The sequence below is a fragment of the Hyalella azteca genome, unplaced genomic scaffold, assembly GCF_000764305.2.
Source record: "Hyalella azteca isolate HAZT.00-mixed unplaced genomic scaffold, Hazt_2.0.2 contig2189, whole genome shotgun sequence".
Lineage (NCBI taxonomy): Eukaryota > Metazoa > Arthropoda > Malacostraca > Amphipoda > Hyalellidae > Hyalella > Hyalella azteca.
In genome coordinates, this window is record NW_025932473.1 from 631 (window position 1) to 16,098 (window position 15,468).

General features: G+C 39.9%; 2 protein-coding genes across 2 annotated transcripts; both read left to right on the plus strand.

Annotated features, from left to right (window-relative positions):
- Positions 1–4,137: 4,137 nt before the first annotated feature.
- On the plus strand, positions 4,138–7,596 carry LOC108668033. Its single transcript, XM_018155161.2, has one exon. The coding sequence runs from the start codon at positions 4,245–4,247 to the stop codon at positions 6,822–6,824; it is 2,580 nt and encodes an 859-aa protein (XP_018010650.1). The 5' UTR covers positions 4,138–4,244; the 3' UTR covers positions 6,825–7,596.
- Positions 7,597–7,657: 61 nt separating this feature from the next.
- Positions 7,658–15,302, plus strand: LOC108668034 (pantetheinase). The gene is made up of 8 exons (XM_018155162.2): positions 7,658–8,639; positions 9,021–9,170; positions 11,363–11,532; positions 11,891–11,996; positions 12,552–12,663; positions 13,018–13,167; positions 13,991–14,085; positions 14,518–15,302. The coding sequence occupies exons 1-8, from the start codon at positions 8,223–8,225 to the stop codon at positions 15,118–15,120; spliced, it is 1,803 nt and encodes a 600-aa protein (XP_018010651.1). The 5' UTR covers positions 7,658–8,222; the 3' UTR covers positions 15,121–15,302.
- The last annotated feature ends 166 nt before the right edge of the window (positions 15,303–15,468 follow it).

Genomic DNA, 15,468 nt, shown 5'->3' on the forward strand with positions numbered 1-15,468 from the left:
AGAAAATGTTGAGATCCTCAGAGCGAAAGTCTACGTCACCCAGTGAGAACATTGAAAAACGTGTCAAAAGTTGATAGTTGACCTTGCTATACCAAATAGTGATAAACTGTTTGTTTAGAAATAATTTTATGGTTTGAGACTTTTAAATAAGTCTGTGAATATATTAGGAATCCTCTAAGTATACTTGTATTTGCTGATTTTAAGTTGTAAATAAATTAATAGATGATTAAGTTAAGAGACGGTTTTAGACACATAAAAACTAATTCTGATACAGCTCGGAATTGGACACACAGCTTGTTCCGAGCTGTGTCGTATTCCAATACAGCTCGCTCACACAGGGTGTTGGAATTCCAACACGGGGCATCAGAATTATGAATAACGGTTTTGAAGCGTTGTCAGAATTAGTCTCACAATATGCCAAATTTAGTCACACACAGCATCGGAATTCAGCGATTTTGTAGATTTGAATTCTAAAGGCTTTTAAATAAATATGGCAACAGTTTGTGATGTATCATCATTGCTGGCGCGTTTTGAGAGTGACATAAAGCAATCAGAACTCGAGTTGCGCATACGGTGATCTTTTTATAGCCATTTATTTCTTGCTACGTCCTTAAAGTGTCAGAATATGGTATGTTTACCCTATGGTTATGAAATTCAAACTTACAATAAATTAAATTATTTATGAAAAGTTTTGTTACTAATAAAACTACTGTCAATGCCACATAAGTTGCCACTTTTGGAAAACCTCCTAGAATACATTAAATTTTAAAATACCACGAAGCTAAAAATCAAATATAACCCTTGTAAAGAGTTGGCATAGGCATGTTTTTAGTGGGAAAAAATCGTCTTTTTTTTTATTGCTTGGATCATATTATTAAATGGAAGTTTTTGAGACTTGTCAGGAGTTGCAAGGTATAAAGTACTAGCTACTTTGAAGTTGCCAACAATATTAACAAAGTGTACACTAAAGTCGCCATAGCCTGGCAAAGTTATTGCAGATTTGCAGTCTTTGCGTGAATTGCGCCTATGTGATGTACAGTAGATATTAGAGAAAGCCTAACACTGACGTAGAAGTTAGAACAAACTCTCTAACTTTTGGTTTTTCTTCAACAAATTACTGAAAAAAATTTTAAATATTGATTTTAAAAAATAAACGTAACCCCAAGAAATAAATCTTTCTCCTAGCTACCACATTTTAGTGGATTTGCTCTAAGATTGAATTTTGTGATTGGTAGAAGCTGTTATTTTCACTGCATCGATGTTGGGAGGGCTGTTCAGTGTTCATTCCATTCATTCAATTCTACTTTATTGAAAAAATGCACTTCATGGATGAACATTCAGTATGAAAAAATTAGCCTGTTACTGCTTACTGCATGTACCTAATGTAGCACACTAGTCAGCAATTTGAAAAGAAGTCACTTTGAGTGCAAATTTCTTTGTATGCAGCGTGAACAATTTTTTTGAAATGAAAAAATGTATTTCCCTACCCCATCTTTAACTCGAGGTCCGAATTTACGGCTGAAAAAAAGCGTATTTCTGTATTGCCCGCAAATAAGAGATCTTGACCACTGAAATGCTTTTGTAGAGTCCACTGCCAGACACTGTAATATTAAAGGCAAGTAACTACACCCACGAAATTATGTCGCAGACTTGCAAGAAATAAAGAGAAAGACCTTAATGTATTCCATCGACTTAATCAACTCGGCATCATTCCCTTTTGAAAAAGGCCTTAGGTACACAGAGGTCCTATGTTCTTAGCAATGTACCTAGGTATAGTATAAAAGAGCTCACGGTATACACAAATTTGTCAATTTTGTTGGGGTCTTCTACTCTTCTTCCCCCCTGTGAGGCTGTGAGGGTAGTTAAGAACACTCATAGATGACTTGTGTAGGAAAGTTTAGTATTACACGCAGAAACTGTCTCTTGAAAGAGTGTTTAATAAGTCTCACACAAATTACCTCTTTCAAAAGTGGTTATTGGGTCTCGCTTAAACGGCCTCTGTCAAGAGTGGTTAATAGCTCTCTTGCGAATGTTCTCTTTCAAGAAATGTTAATGGTCTTGCACAAATGGCCTCTTTCATGAGCAGCTATTGAGGCTGTCATGAATGGTCTCTCTCAAGAGTAGTTTGTATAGGTCTTGCTCAAACCTCTTGCAAGATTGGTTACCATGCTCAAATGGCCTCTTGAAATTTTTGCTTCTTTAGCTGTTCATTGATGCATTCTTTATCTTGAAATGGGCTCATTGACGCTATATTGTACTGTGAATATAAGTTGCATTAATTGGTAGCATCATATTATAAATAATTTTCCTTCAAATTTGGTTCTAGTCATTTCAATATTTACCCTTGTTTCCACTTCTTGATGCAACATATTCAAGACATAAGGGTAAGGTGGCCCAGTGGTTACAGTTCAGAATATGGTGACTGAAGCAGTAAGGTGCTGGTTCCATCCAAGCTCCCTGCTACAGTTCTGGTCAGAGTAGTGAGGAGGCGGGGTTCTTAAGCGCAGCAAAATTAGAGCACTGAGTTGCCACATTTGAAACTGCAACAGGCTGTAAAAATTCTGCAATTTTAAGAATCGGTGACAGGTAGTACATCCTAATGACTGCTGAAACCCCTATATATATTACTATATCAACTGTCACAGACACCAATATAGTTCCAGCCTTTGATACTGAAATAGATCATGGTAAAATATTTTAATATTTTCTCGATCTATTTGTACATATTTGATTTTATTCCGGCCATGAAAGGAGAAGGAGTATCAATTAAAGGATAAGACTATATGCGTAACAAGGAAATAAATGGTCAATGTAAAACTAATAAACAGAATTTATATTCTCATTGTGATTACACTTGTCAAGAATGGAAATTATTCACTTGCTGAGGCAAGACAACATTCTGCAAGGATTTGTTGAGGTCCACCACCATGACATGGGGCCATTCACTAAAGTTATGATGTTTATGAACATCCCGCAGTAATTGTAAAGAATTCATCAAATTTTTATTTTCCAAAAAATTGCTCATCCACGATCTAAGCATTTTGCTCTCCAACTTTTGACCAAATCTGTAACAAAACTTCAACCATCATACGTATCAAGGTCCTTGCTCCCCAAAAATGTCTCTTGGACATGCAATCAGTGCACCAGGCATACATTAAGATTTGGGTCAGGTCATAGGAAAGCATCTATTGGCCAAATACTCAATCTAATAACAACAGAGCAACAGCTCATGCTTTTCTGAAAGTGCGGTTGGTTTGCCTGGTACACAGCCCTCCTCCACTCTCTCTGCGATGCGACCCGAGAGTCTTGCCTGTCACACGCATGAGCATGCGAGCAGCGCATGCAGTGAAGATTCTCCTTTCTGCAGGCTGCAGGAGCATTTCCCATGTCCTTTTGCCTCCTCAATTTTAGTTTTCTTCCTTTTCTTGAAGTCTTTAATAACCCAAAATAATCTTATTTACATACTTGAGCAAATAAATGAACCGTATTGATCACACAAAAAAATGTATATATATATATTTTTTACATGCATTTTATCTTCTCAAGTTTGTTTATGTGCTTGAAATTTTTTTTATTTGTTTTAATTTATTCATTTTAAGAGATTTAATGAGGTAGTTTACATTTTTAAGATTATTTGTAAGAAAGATAACTTGTGTCAGGCTTATTCAAACGAGCTCAGAAACTTCTATGAACTGATGCAGCGCCATATGCTTCATTTGCGTAACTCCTATCAATGCACAAGTGTAGTAGTGCACGACTTTGAAATTCATTTTACAATGTTTTTAAATGAATTGATAATTATGTGTGCGAATTGATAACTATATGTTATCCTATGATGTATTCATATCAAATAAACAGCTGGTGTTTGTTAGACATGTTAGTTGATTTTTGGAGTTTATGGATGGAAATTAGTAGATTATGAGTGATGTGTTGAGAGAGTTGTGCGCAGGCATGTACTTAGTATATACCTATGTGTATTGTTATGAGCAAGTTGCATTGTTGTGTTTTTTAATAATATTGAATGTATGGCATATGTTTTAATATTTTAAAAATAACATACTTGAAACTGCAAACTTTGAAACTTGGCAAAATTGTCAAATTTTTTAGTAAGGAACTGCTGTAGGAGTCTATCTGTTAAATGGGTAAATTTGCTAAGGGATTATCTATGTAATTTACAATGAAATTATATTGTGCAGGTCTGGTCCGCTTGGTTCTGCTGAATCTGGAGACTAGCAGAGCTCTTCATGATGCTGCGTGAGGAAGAAGAAGGTGGCTCTCTGAGCCTGACGGAGATGTTGCTCAAAGAGCTTGAGTCTGAAGTACTGAAGTCTCATAACTTCTGTGATGACGAGCTGTCCCGCGACGCTCACACTCCTCCAATGGTGATGTCATGGCAAGCTGCTCTCTTGAAGCCCAGTAGCAAAGACCCTCCTGAAGGTCAGTCCTTCATGGAGATGCTGGATGGAGAGGTTAGAAATGAAGCTAGTGGCATCAATAGCCTTTCAGAATCATCCATGGATTACATCATTCAGCGGTCTCAGCGGACAAACATTAGTGATGAAAAGCCTGCTGTGGAGCGTATGCCTCCCAGCATGCCTCCATATCCTCTTCCCAATGCTGCAATGCCTCCTCATCCTGTTCCCAACACGGCACCACCTCCTCATCCTGTTCCCAACACGGCACTACCTCCTCCTTCAATGATGAACCTCCCACCTCCCCAAAGTTATGGTATTCCGCCTCCTAATTTGCCTTTCCCAGCAATGGGGCCAATCTCAGTGCCACCTCCGTCATCTGTTCCTCCCACAGGGTGCCCCATGGTCCCCATGATGTGCCCTCCCCCGGCTCCATGCCCGCCGCCATTCATGAATGGCATGTATCCTGCAGGGCCGGTAAATTTCAACCAATATGGTCAAACGCCATTTTATGGATATGGCAACACTAACTACAGTAACACCAATGTATCTTTTTCGTCAGTTGCTGAAATACCGGACACTACGCTAGCCACTCAACTCAAGCTTAAAAAGAAAAAGAAAACTAAGAAAGAGCCTAAAGATTCATCTGATGCAATAATATTTGCTGACGCGGCCACTAAATCCCCCAGCCCAGATTCTACCAAGGCTCCCACTGCGGCAATTCAAGAATCTGTAGCATCCATTGTCCCTCCTACTCCAGACTCTCCCAAAGTCGCACCTAAAACTCCAGTTGAATCTATAGTTGCTAATATGAAGCATGTGAAGGAACACAAACTTGTCATAAAAATGGATAAACGAACTTTGAAAGAGAAAACGCCCGTGAAAATGCCCGATAAAAAGCGAGCTGCTGTAACGGAATATGCCAGCGAGTCCGATGATGGTGGTTACGACGTTGAAGCCTACAGAAAACGACAGCTACATCGATCGATTACATCAGTAAGGCTAGATGAGAATGAAGGTCTTCCAGAACTGTATTCAAAGCTGAAGAAACTAAATGAAGAATTAGCTATGCTGCAAAAGAATGAAGCATCTAACAGCTCCGAATCTGAATCCTCAGATAGCTCTAAAAAAGAACGAAATTCTTGGTCCAAGAAGAAAAAGAAGTACGATTTGAAGAACAAAGAAAACCATAACAATGGGAAAACTTTGGACAATTCCACTTGCCGAGCAAGCCCATTAGTGATATCGGAAGAAAACTCAACTGCTCAGCGAACTAAGTTAGATGTCAGAATCAAGATGCTTATTAATGATGAAAAGACTACTCCGAGTAGAACATCATCAATTTTGACCAAGCCTGACACTCCTATTAGAACTGCACCTGCTGAGGAGCTTCACGATCCAAAAGGCAGGACTGTCTCTTTCGAAAAGCTTCCTCCGCCTTCAGCTGCCATCGTAGCTGCTAGATATTCTCAGCCACTCGATAGAGCTCCATCTCCTTTTCTTTCCAAAGAAATATATCATTACTGGCACAAAGAGTCGGTCAAATTTCGCAAGTTTTTGAAGAAATCCCCCAAATTTATTCATATTGATGCTTTTGGTCGATACAAATTTCGCAAGAACAGATTTGCACCAGTCACTAAAAATACGTTGCGTTCTGCTGAAGCTTTGAATATTTATTCAATGCTGGATCGAAAATTGGTAAAAAATACGGCGTCTTTAGAGAAAAAAGCTTCAGAAGATCACGAGAAGGCCGCCGTGTCGGCTGAAATCGAAGAAGATTTAAAGCGGCTTGAAGCCATCACTCGCGAGCTTCAAATGTTGGAAGAGGAGGAGAGGAAGGCCCAGGAAGGAAGTATCAACGAGTATGACGATGCACAGCTACTCGAGACTGCTGATCAGCATGACAAGATGAACAAATTGGACCATAACGATTCTCTCTTGGAAGTTTCTGATGACTATAAAAAATTAGAAGAAATTCGGCGGCAGCTCCGAGAATTGGAGGAAGAAGAAGCCCGTGAGCAGAGCCAATTATTGACGTCCCGAGACGATAAAACAGCTCCTAAAGAAACCGACGCTATTCTTGACGATAAATTCGACAGCGATTGCGCTACTTTTGATGTGGAAAGTCTTCAAAAGACCTTATCTGCTGAGCTGATGAAAACGGATAGTCCAAATCCGGGAACGAACTGTGTTCAAGAACGAAAATCTGAACCTGAAAATGTTACTCAGAAGGCCAAGAATAATAGGGGTGTAAAAAGGGCCCCGGATGAGCATCTTATTTCTCTCGTAATGAGTTCTGTGATGGAGGAACTTAAGAAAGATTTGAAGACTTCCATAGCCAACAATCTCATGCAGAACCAGCATAAGAAGCTGGATGCTTTCGCAAGCAAGAAACAGAAAACAGAAGCTTGAAGAAAATGATTCGGTGATAAGAGTAGTTTCTGCAATCTCTACATTTTCATATAAAAAAAGTAGAATCGAAGTTGAGCTTATAACATAAGTTTGTCTTTAGTGCCCGTAGTAATATGCCTATAGTTGCTGTTGTACACATTTCTGCCTTGCGATCTCGTCTGGTATTTGTGTTGTACATATTCTTTAAAAATGTGTATTTTCAATAGAGCTCAACTCTTCATCAACTGCTTGTACTATAACGCATTACTTTTTTTGCTTTTCTAACATGGAACTACTAGTAGCATTGTGTTTGTTGCGACGTTGGCCATCTGACGAACGTGTATCGTAGCCATCAGACGTACGTGTATTGTAAATTCTTTTGTCACTTGAGCGCTTTGCGTAATTTTAAACTTATAATAGTAATTGCCAGCGTCTTAAATTGTTTCTGAAAGGAATGAAATTTGGTGGTCGTAATTATGTTTTTGATACCAAGTACTGTTTTTTTTTTCTTTGACTTCGGTAACTCTAAAATCAATATCCAAGATTTTATGTGCTCTATAATAACATTCTTAATGCCGATTAAGAGCATTATTATTTCAAGAAATTTGAATTTTAAATCAGTCTCTGGACGGTTAAATTGATTATAATCCAGTTGAAGGTCTTTTTGTTGATATACCTCAGAGTTTAATGCATTTGCTGTAATGTTGAAGCCTAGTTTACCTTAGTTAATATTAGTTAATTTTAGGTAGTATTTTTCTGGAAAATTCTTCATCACAGTAAATATTCTTGACCAGAGCTCTATATTTCTTATCTTTTATGTGCGAGAGAGTTCACAATATCAACTTTATTTTATGATAAACCGCGGTTGGTTCCGACTACACAAGCCTATCGATACGCTGAACACGTGTTGAGTTTATCGAGAGTACTTCCTAGCAAAACCTTCCAGAAACGGGATAACTTACAGCGTCTATGACAGCAGTTCTTCACCCATGGGAATCAACAGTTTGGTTTCTCATTTTATTTACGATATAAGATTTTTCTGTGGGGTAGAACATGAAACCTAACTCGTAAATTAGAACCTAAAAATCGTATATTTCTTGCATGTTGGTGAATGAATCTGCTATCTGCTGGGAATATCTCCACGTGGGTGTAGGACTAACGTGGAAGTCGGGACATCTCGTAGACTTTGACTTCTAATATGCGTATGTAGGATGCTTGCTTATCTCCGTGATGAGGCCTATCAAAACAGCAATCATTCCCTTGTATGTCAGGACATTTTATTTGCACGACATGATCGGAGCGCGTGATAGATAAATTCAGCTGGCTTCGTCACTCATCTTGCTGCCCTTCACAGTCACTAATAGGACTCGGGAGTAAGAAGTTATCTCGAAAGACTGCTGTGAGGAGCAAATCGATAAAATGCGGTTAAATATTATTTGCATATCGGCATTCTTAATCTTTCTGGTGCTTTTTCTGTGCTTAAATGTTGCTGGGTTCTACATGCGATATTCGAATAATACGCATTCTTGGTCAAAGCCATTATTTAACACCAATCTTGCCATCCATGAATTACCGACTGAATTTTCACGCGATGATGAGATATTTGTTGACGAAGCATTGGAAGGAAGCAGTGAAGGTAATTTCTGGAGAATTGAACCCGAAATTTCAGTGGAGTCACATTCACTGGATGATGTCTTGAGCGCCCAAGAAATAGTCTACACGGCAGCTGTGCTCGAGATGGAGGCGGATAGAAACTGGACTCAAGGCGGAAGCGAACAAATTTTCAAACGGAACATTCGCAGCATCGAGTTTTATGCCGCCCAAGCCAAAATTCTGGTGAGTTAATTGGTGGTGATCGATGGATGGCTAAAGGACAAGTTTGTCCGCTACACATTTAGCAAACTATTTTGGTCAGTCTTGATATTCATTTTCGATTGATTTTTGAGTCAGTAGCGTATGGTATAAATTATAAAAGATCATTCATTCACCGTTTCATTTGAACACTTTAATCTTGAGAGCATTTCTTGGCTCAGTTGGTCCAATATTTTTGGGGTTATTTTGTTGGCATTCATGGTTGTTCCGTTAGCGATACGATTCAACTAATCCATTACATAATTAAATTTTTCTCATTGTCACAGTTGTTATGAGTGTTGAAGTTGAATTAAGTTGTAGTAAATAGAGATAATAACTCAGGATTTAATTAGAACTTGTGTTAAGGGAGCCGACATCGTGCTGTGCCCGGAGTACGGGCTGGAGGGACTGGACCATCACTCACGGAACCAGTCCGTGTTTAGCGCGCTCAGCCTTGCTGTTCCCTCGCCGCTAGAGAGCGTGGCGCCTTGTGACGTCAACAGTTCAGTCTTTGATGTGAGTTCTAGCCTTGAAGCTTAAAGAAGAAACATGTTTTATATCTCAAATTCGGTAAGAGAATGTCGCACCAAGTCTAGACACGCTTATACAGCTAACTCTTTTGTAGTAGCATGTTCATTTATATATACAGCTGCTGTGCAGCCCAGTATATATATACTGTGAATCATGACTGAGGAATTCAAAATTTTTATACGATGATGCATCCAGCATCCAAAAGACGGTCGGTTGTTGATGTTGCGCCTACGGCCATGAGCGTACGAGGGGCCGGCTCAGGTGGTGGACAAGAAGGCAGCCAAAAGAGCGAAACAACCTGGGACGAAAGGAGGAGGATAGTCCGCATGGCCGTAGCCTACATTAGACTGTCCTATACTGAGGAGTCGTTGAAGGTTAGGGCAAGCGAAAAAATGCCGAGTAACCTGGAATAGGCCTCTGTGCCTCAAGGCTGGAGGCGCTTGGTGAGGGCTTCTCTCTTGACGTGTGATACGAAGGAACTGTATTGTCCGGAACGGAGCTGAGCAACCGCAGAGTGGTTGGGGGCTAGGGAGCAAGGCTCCTTCGGAAGCTACGGCATGTGGTTGAGTTCCAGGTACCTTACTGGTCTCGTGGAAGTAGCCGAATCCTTCCCGCATTAGACGACAAGAATGATGCCATCCGATAACAGGCCAGCCACGAGGTGCCAACATCTGGACATGGAAGCAGCCTTTATGGACCTGTGTTCGTTAGTAGCGAAGACGATGAGAAAGGAATGGCTGGAGAGTACTGGCAAGGATCTGCCTGCTAGGCCACCCATGCTAGCGCTAGGTTATCGAATAAGGGATGTGCACCTGACTCAATATTGAGGTGGTCGATTGAAGTCATTGTGAGGAATCCAATGATAAATCTCATGTCCAGGTTTTAACTGGTTTGTATAGGCTTGCTACGGCGGTGTGGGAGGCGAACAGGTACCGTTGGAGCATGTGACAGTGAAGATTGGGCTCGTCACCGCTCATGATGGTTTTGTAAGTGGGAATGATGTCCTCTTTAAAGAGGCCTGCGTTTTTGGTTGCGTAGGGTGCATTCCACATTTCTGACATGCCAGAGTTTTAAAGATATTCATATACGCATCGAAAGGTTTCTCTTCCCATGTTGAAAATGTTTTAACCACTACTGGCGCACTGGGCAAGCGTAGGACGTAGACTAAGCGGAATAGCGCTGCCGATGAGCTGATCCTTGAGGGGCTCGTGTGGGAACTGCTATGAAGTGTCATTGATTTCCTGAGACAATGCCTGACGCCTGCCTGCTTCTAAGTTAACAGTCAAGGTTGTGAACTAGATAGTGATGAAATTTGGAGGCTGTAATCGTACAGAGAAGTGCGTGATCGACGCTGTGGAACGCTTTTGAATAGATCGAAGGTAGCTGCCAGTGCCGGCTGCGTCCACCACTGTAATAAAAGTTCTCCACAATCTAATGCGCGGTTGGAAGGTAGCTGCGACCTCCGAATGACACGGTTTGAAGTCATATTTCGACGGAACAGTATCGGTTGGGCTACGAGATGTGGGAGTGGAAGCCGCTCTTTGACCGTTTGTAAGAGGAGAGAAATGGGGCTGGAGGAGCCCTAGTCTTATGGATTAACGGGTTCAGCACCGGCATCATTTTAGCAGGAGTGGAGACAGTTGTATTGAAATTATTAAATTCATAGATTTTTCATAGGAGATTTGCAATAACCAAAACTCAAAAGTTGCGTGTTTTTTCAAGAAATGTCATGGCATGCAACAAACTCATTACTAAGCTGTACATTAGTTATGTTGAACAGTGAACACTGGCACCTTATGGTCAAGTCTCGATTTTCTTGTCATTTATTTAAATATCTGATAGCTAAATTATTTCCTGAACAAGACTAGAGTCAGTTACCGTACATTTAAAAATACGTATACTTTGATTATTCCTCAATAGTAGTGAAGCCATTTACTGAGTAGTTATAGAAACCAACCGAGCCAGATTGCGAGAAGTACTCTTATCCTACGGAACAACTGAAATCTAGAAACGATTTTAAACATACCGTTCGTAGAAAAGATTTTATCAAAAGGCCAGCATTTTAGATCTGCGAACTAGTCAAGAAAAGTAAAAGAATCGGCGACAGGCCTATCCAGGCCTATTCTTCAATGCCGTAGATACTATACTAAGTACAATTTTATGTTTGGTTTCTTCAGCCGCTGCACGAGTTGAGCTGCACAGCACGCCATCAGCAGTTGTACTTGGTTGTTGACTTAGCTGAAAAATCCTGCAAAAACGATACCATCGCAGCAGAATGCGCGCCCGACCAGCTCGTCTACTACAATACTCAGGTCGTTTTCGATCGTACGGGCGTGGTCGTAGCCAGGTGAGACCAAATAACATGACGTAAGTTTCATAGGTGTGCTTGCTAACGCTTTTTTTTTGCCTACTCGTTTTATAGTTATATTTTCAACAGTAAGTTATGACCCTTTTGAGTGAATCATTCATAGGCTAGTAAATATATCTTGATTTGTACAAAAGTGAGGCAAATTTAATGTTAGACAACTAGAAACCCATTTCCAGCCTCGGTGTTACTGCGGCCTGTCATTTTCTTAAAATTATTTTTGTAATTATAATTTTGTATTACGTTTCAACATTCTGGGTAAACTCCAATCAATTATATACATTCTTATTCTATTCAATTTGAATTTCGAGTAGTTTTCTGACGCGTAATCATTCGACAGGTACCGCAAACGCCATCTTTTTTTGGAACCGAAATTCTCGCCGAGTCCCGACTCCATGGATGCCGCTCTCTTCACTTCGGACTTCGGCGTCACGTTCTCATTGCAGGTGAGGGCGGTGTTGCTTCTAAAGAGCTTATTCTTAATTATTTTTTTATTTGTGCCAAACGTAGTAATTTTGTGTGTAAATTTTTCAGTAAGAATTTTTTGGCTGGTAGTGATTGTGGTGTCGGGAAAAGAACGATTATAATCACAGGTGCTTTCTTACTTCGAAATTTCATCGGTCAATCATAATTAGGGAATAAATTTTTCGTGTATTTTTTGGAAATACTTTGATGCGGAAAATTACTACGTAATATTCGTACCTAGGCCTATGCAAATTTCTCTATTTATTAGAAGCTTCCGTTCCCCTAACTCTCGCCCTCAAATTTAACTACGTATAAAATATTTTTGTTATATGAATCATGGTAAAGCGATCGCAATGACTTCAATCATGAAAATGTGTAAACCTTATATGTAGATTGTTTTATTTGTTGTCAATAACTGTGGACTCGCCTTGCTTCACACGCCAGGATGCATAACGAAGATTTCTCATGAGTATAACTTATTATATAACTTATATAATAAGTATAACTTATTCTGACGACGTCTTATCCAACCTCAGATCTGCTTCGACATTCTCTTCGAGGATCCTGGCTACGCTAACGTACAACGCAACCTCACGCGCGACATCGTCATGAGCACAGCGTGGGTGGACGTGGCGCCATTTAACCTGGGTATCTTCCACGATAAAAAAGAATGACATTGTTGCGTGTATTTATTAAGCTTTGTGTTATGAAGTATTATGATATCTTTCATAATACTTCTATTTAATTAATTCTATACTTCTATTTAATTAATTTCATTTAATCGCTTGATTCTCGTGAAGTTTGGATTACTGGCATTGATAAGCTTTAGGAGGCGTTGTCATGAAAATACTTTCTGTTCATTTTTCGTTTAATTTTAGCTTGACAAAAATTACCACACTATTATGTGCTACTCGTACCATTTTGTCTAAAATTGTGGATATTTGTCTCAAATTCGAACCACCTCTTGAGCGACTTATTTTCGATGGAATATATTTTTTTCAGCTCCAAATGTTCAGAACTCGTTCAGTCGTCGGCTGGGAGTGAACCTGCTGGCGTCCAACTACCACTGGCCGGAGCAGAGCAAGCTGGGGTCGGGAGTGTACCGCGGCTACAGCGATATGAAGCACGCGTACACCTACGATCAACATTCTGGTTAGAACTCTGGTTTAAAATGACGGGTAGTTGAACCAATGGCCTACTTGAGGTCTCAGAGTTCAAAAATTAGTACGTTGACTTCTCATCCACGTTGGCTAAATTTTGTCACATTTCGACGAAGTTTGGTCATTTTGGGCGATTTGCTTCTGCGCCTGATATTACCTAGCAACGCGTCTGTGACTGATACTTCAAGTTTATTTGATTGCTATCGTTGCATTGTTGTTGCGAACGTGTTTTTAATCGCGTAGAATTATTTCGCCGTCGATGAACACGTGCGTCTGTTGCGCTCATGAGCAACAGACTTTATACCATTATTGCATCTAATAATTGCGAGACTCGGGAATCGCAGAGACAATTTTCTGATTGCAATTTTATTTATTGTTACCATCTACCCTTCATGACTCTACAGTTTCATATGTATGCATATATGCGAAATTGGAAATTCAGAGGCAGAAATGCGTAAGCAGACCAAAATTAATGAAGTATGACACTATAAAATAATTCGAAGATTTTAGATAGTTGACTTCCGGTTTCCTAGCACCGGAACTGAGGCCTGCAACGGAATTTCTATGATTACGCGTCAGAATATTTACGGTTCTTATTTCTTGTGTTGGCTTAAGATTAACCTTGACATTATTTAATCCTAGGATTAAATTAAAAATTAATATTTCAATCTCAACCAATTTGGCGGAAGCTAGCATTTACAAATTCTCAATAATCTTGCCTGTACTCCATGAAACTTTCGTGTAATTTTTTCTCGTATCAGAATTAATATTTATAAAGCAAAGACCTTCCCTGCCACCTGCACATACTTTCGCAGGAGACGTGCTCGTCGTCGCCCCCGTCAGGACGCGCCTCTCGACGGCGCCCCTGCGACCGCCCTCACCTCGCCTCTCCCGGCCTATGATCCTTAAGGTATTGGATCCTCGAAGGCTCTCCATTCTCTAGTCGTCATTTCATACCCATATTCTTTTATTCACACCCATATTCTTTTATTCACACCCATATTCTTTTATTCACACCCATATTCTTTTATTCATACCCATATTCCTTTATTCATACCCATATTCTTTTATTCATACCCATATTCTTTTATTCATACCCATATTCCGAAATTTTTCTTGTGATCTGCTTCTTCTTAGCTATGCACGAGTTAGCTAGACGCTATTTTTGATATGCATTGCCTTTCATAGTAATCCTTTCCATACATTTACTGGAATGACATTCAGATTACGGCTTAAAGAGAACGAGCTAAAAAACATAATTAAATAAAAAAAAACTCCTAATACAGTTACTGCTAATGAAAAATAACAATAAATTGCGAATAATCTTGTGCATTCCTCACAGTACAAAAAACCGTCTGATGGTCACCGCCAGCTGAACGTACGGCGCTTCCCTATGAAGCTCCTGAGCACCAGCGACGTTCTCAATGCTTCTTCGACGGCAGGACAAGAATTTCACGTTCAAGTGTGCCACAAGAACCTGTGCTGTGACTTGCAGTACCAGTACATGGCCTCTGAGAAGCAAGTATACCGTTCAGTGGCATACAGTGGTCTCTTCCCTGCCGGGGTGAAGCTCATCTACTTGCAACTCTGCGGTGTCGTTTGGTGCAAATCCACTGACGTAGATTCCTGCTCCGACTATGTAACTCAGATGGATGCCTCCTCGGATGTCTTTGGACCTTTTAATGTTGCAGGAAACTTTACGAGTGACATCACATTCCCAAACGCGATGACCAGGAATGAGACGCTTGTCTCCAACGATCTCTACGAGTTCACCGAAGAACCTGGTTATTCCTCCAAGCTCGAGTTCAAACAAGAGGTTCCGTTTTTGCTCACAAGTTACTTGGCCGGCAGGAACTTTTCCAGAGACGTGCCGAACCGACAGCTCACTCAGGAGGAGCAAGAGTCTATTCTTGGGGTTGCAAATTTGTTTAATTTTATTGTATAATTTTTCATCAATTAATTGATTAGTACTATGTCAGATTGCGTCTTGAGCAATGTAAATTCATCGACATTATCCTTCGATGATGTTATATTTCTCTTCCCAATAATAAATGTAAAAATAAAATGTAATGATTTTGTAAAAGCTTGCATGCACATTTTGTGGAGGATGAAAAGCAATCTTCATCATCAGAGTTTTATTCGTCTTAACCTATTACATTCAAGAAAGCTGATCCTAATATGATAGAAGCATTGCTACTGGTCGTCATGTCAGCTAATGAGACCCAAGAACGTTGGAAATTCATCCGCTAGTTTACTGGCTGTCGAAACTGAAAAATTAGGAGTAAAATGTATA

What these genes read in the sequence shown, in the direction of transcription:
- LOC108668033 (XM_018155161.2), top strand. Translation starts at nt 4,245, where the DNA reads ATGATGCTGCGTGAGGAAGAAGAAGGTGGCTCTCTGAGCCTGACGGAG.
- LOC108668034 (XM_018155162.2), top strand. Translation starts at nt 8,223, where the DNA reads ATGCGGTTAAATATTATTTGCATATCGGCATTCTTAATCTTTCTGGTG. An exon ending in ACGGGCGTGGTCGTAGCCAG is followed by an intron (nt 11,533 to 11,890) that starts GTGAGACCAAAT and finishes ATCATTCGACAG; the next exon opens with GTACCGCAAACGCCATCTTT. An exon ending in CCCGGCCTATGATCCTTAAG is followed by an intron (nt 14,086 to 14,517) that starts GTATTGGATCCT and finishes CATTCCTCACAG; the next exon opens with TACAAAAAACCGTCTGATGG.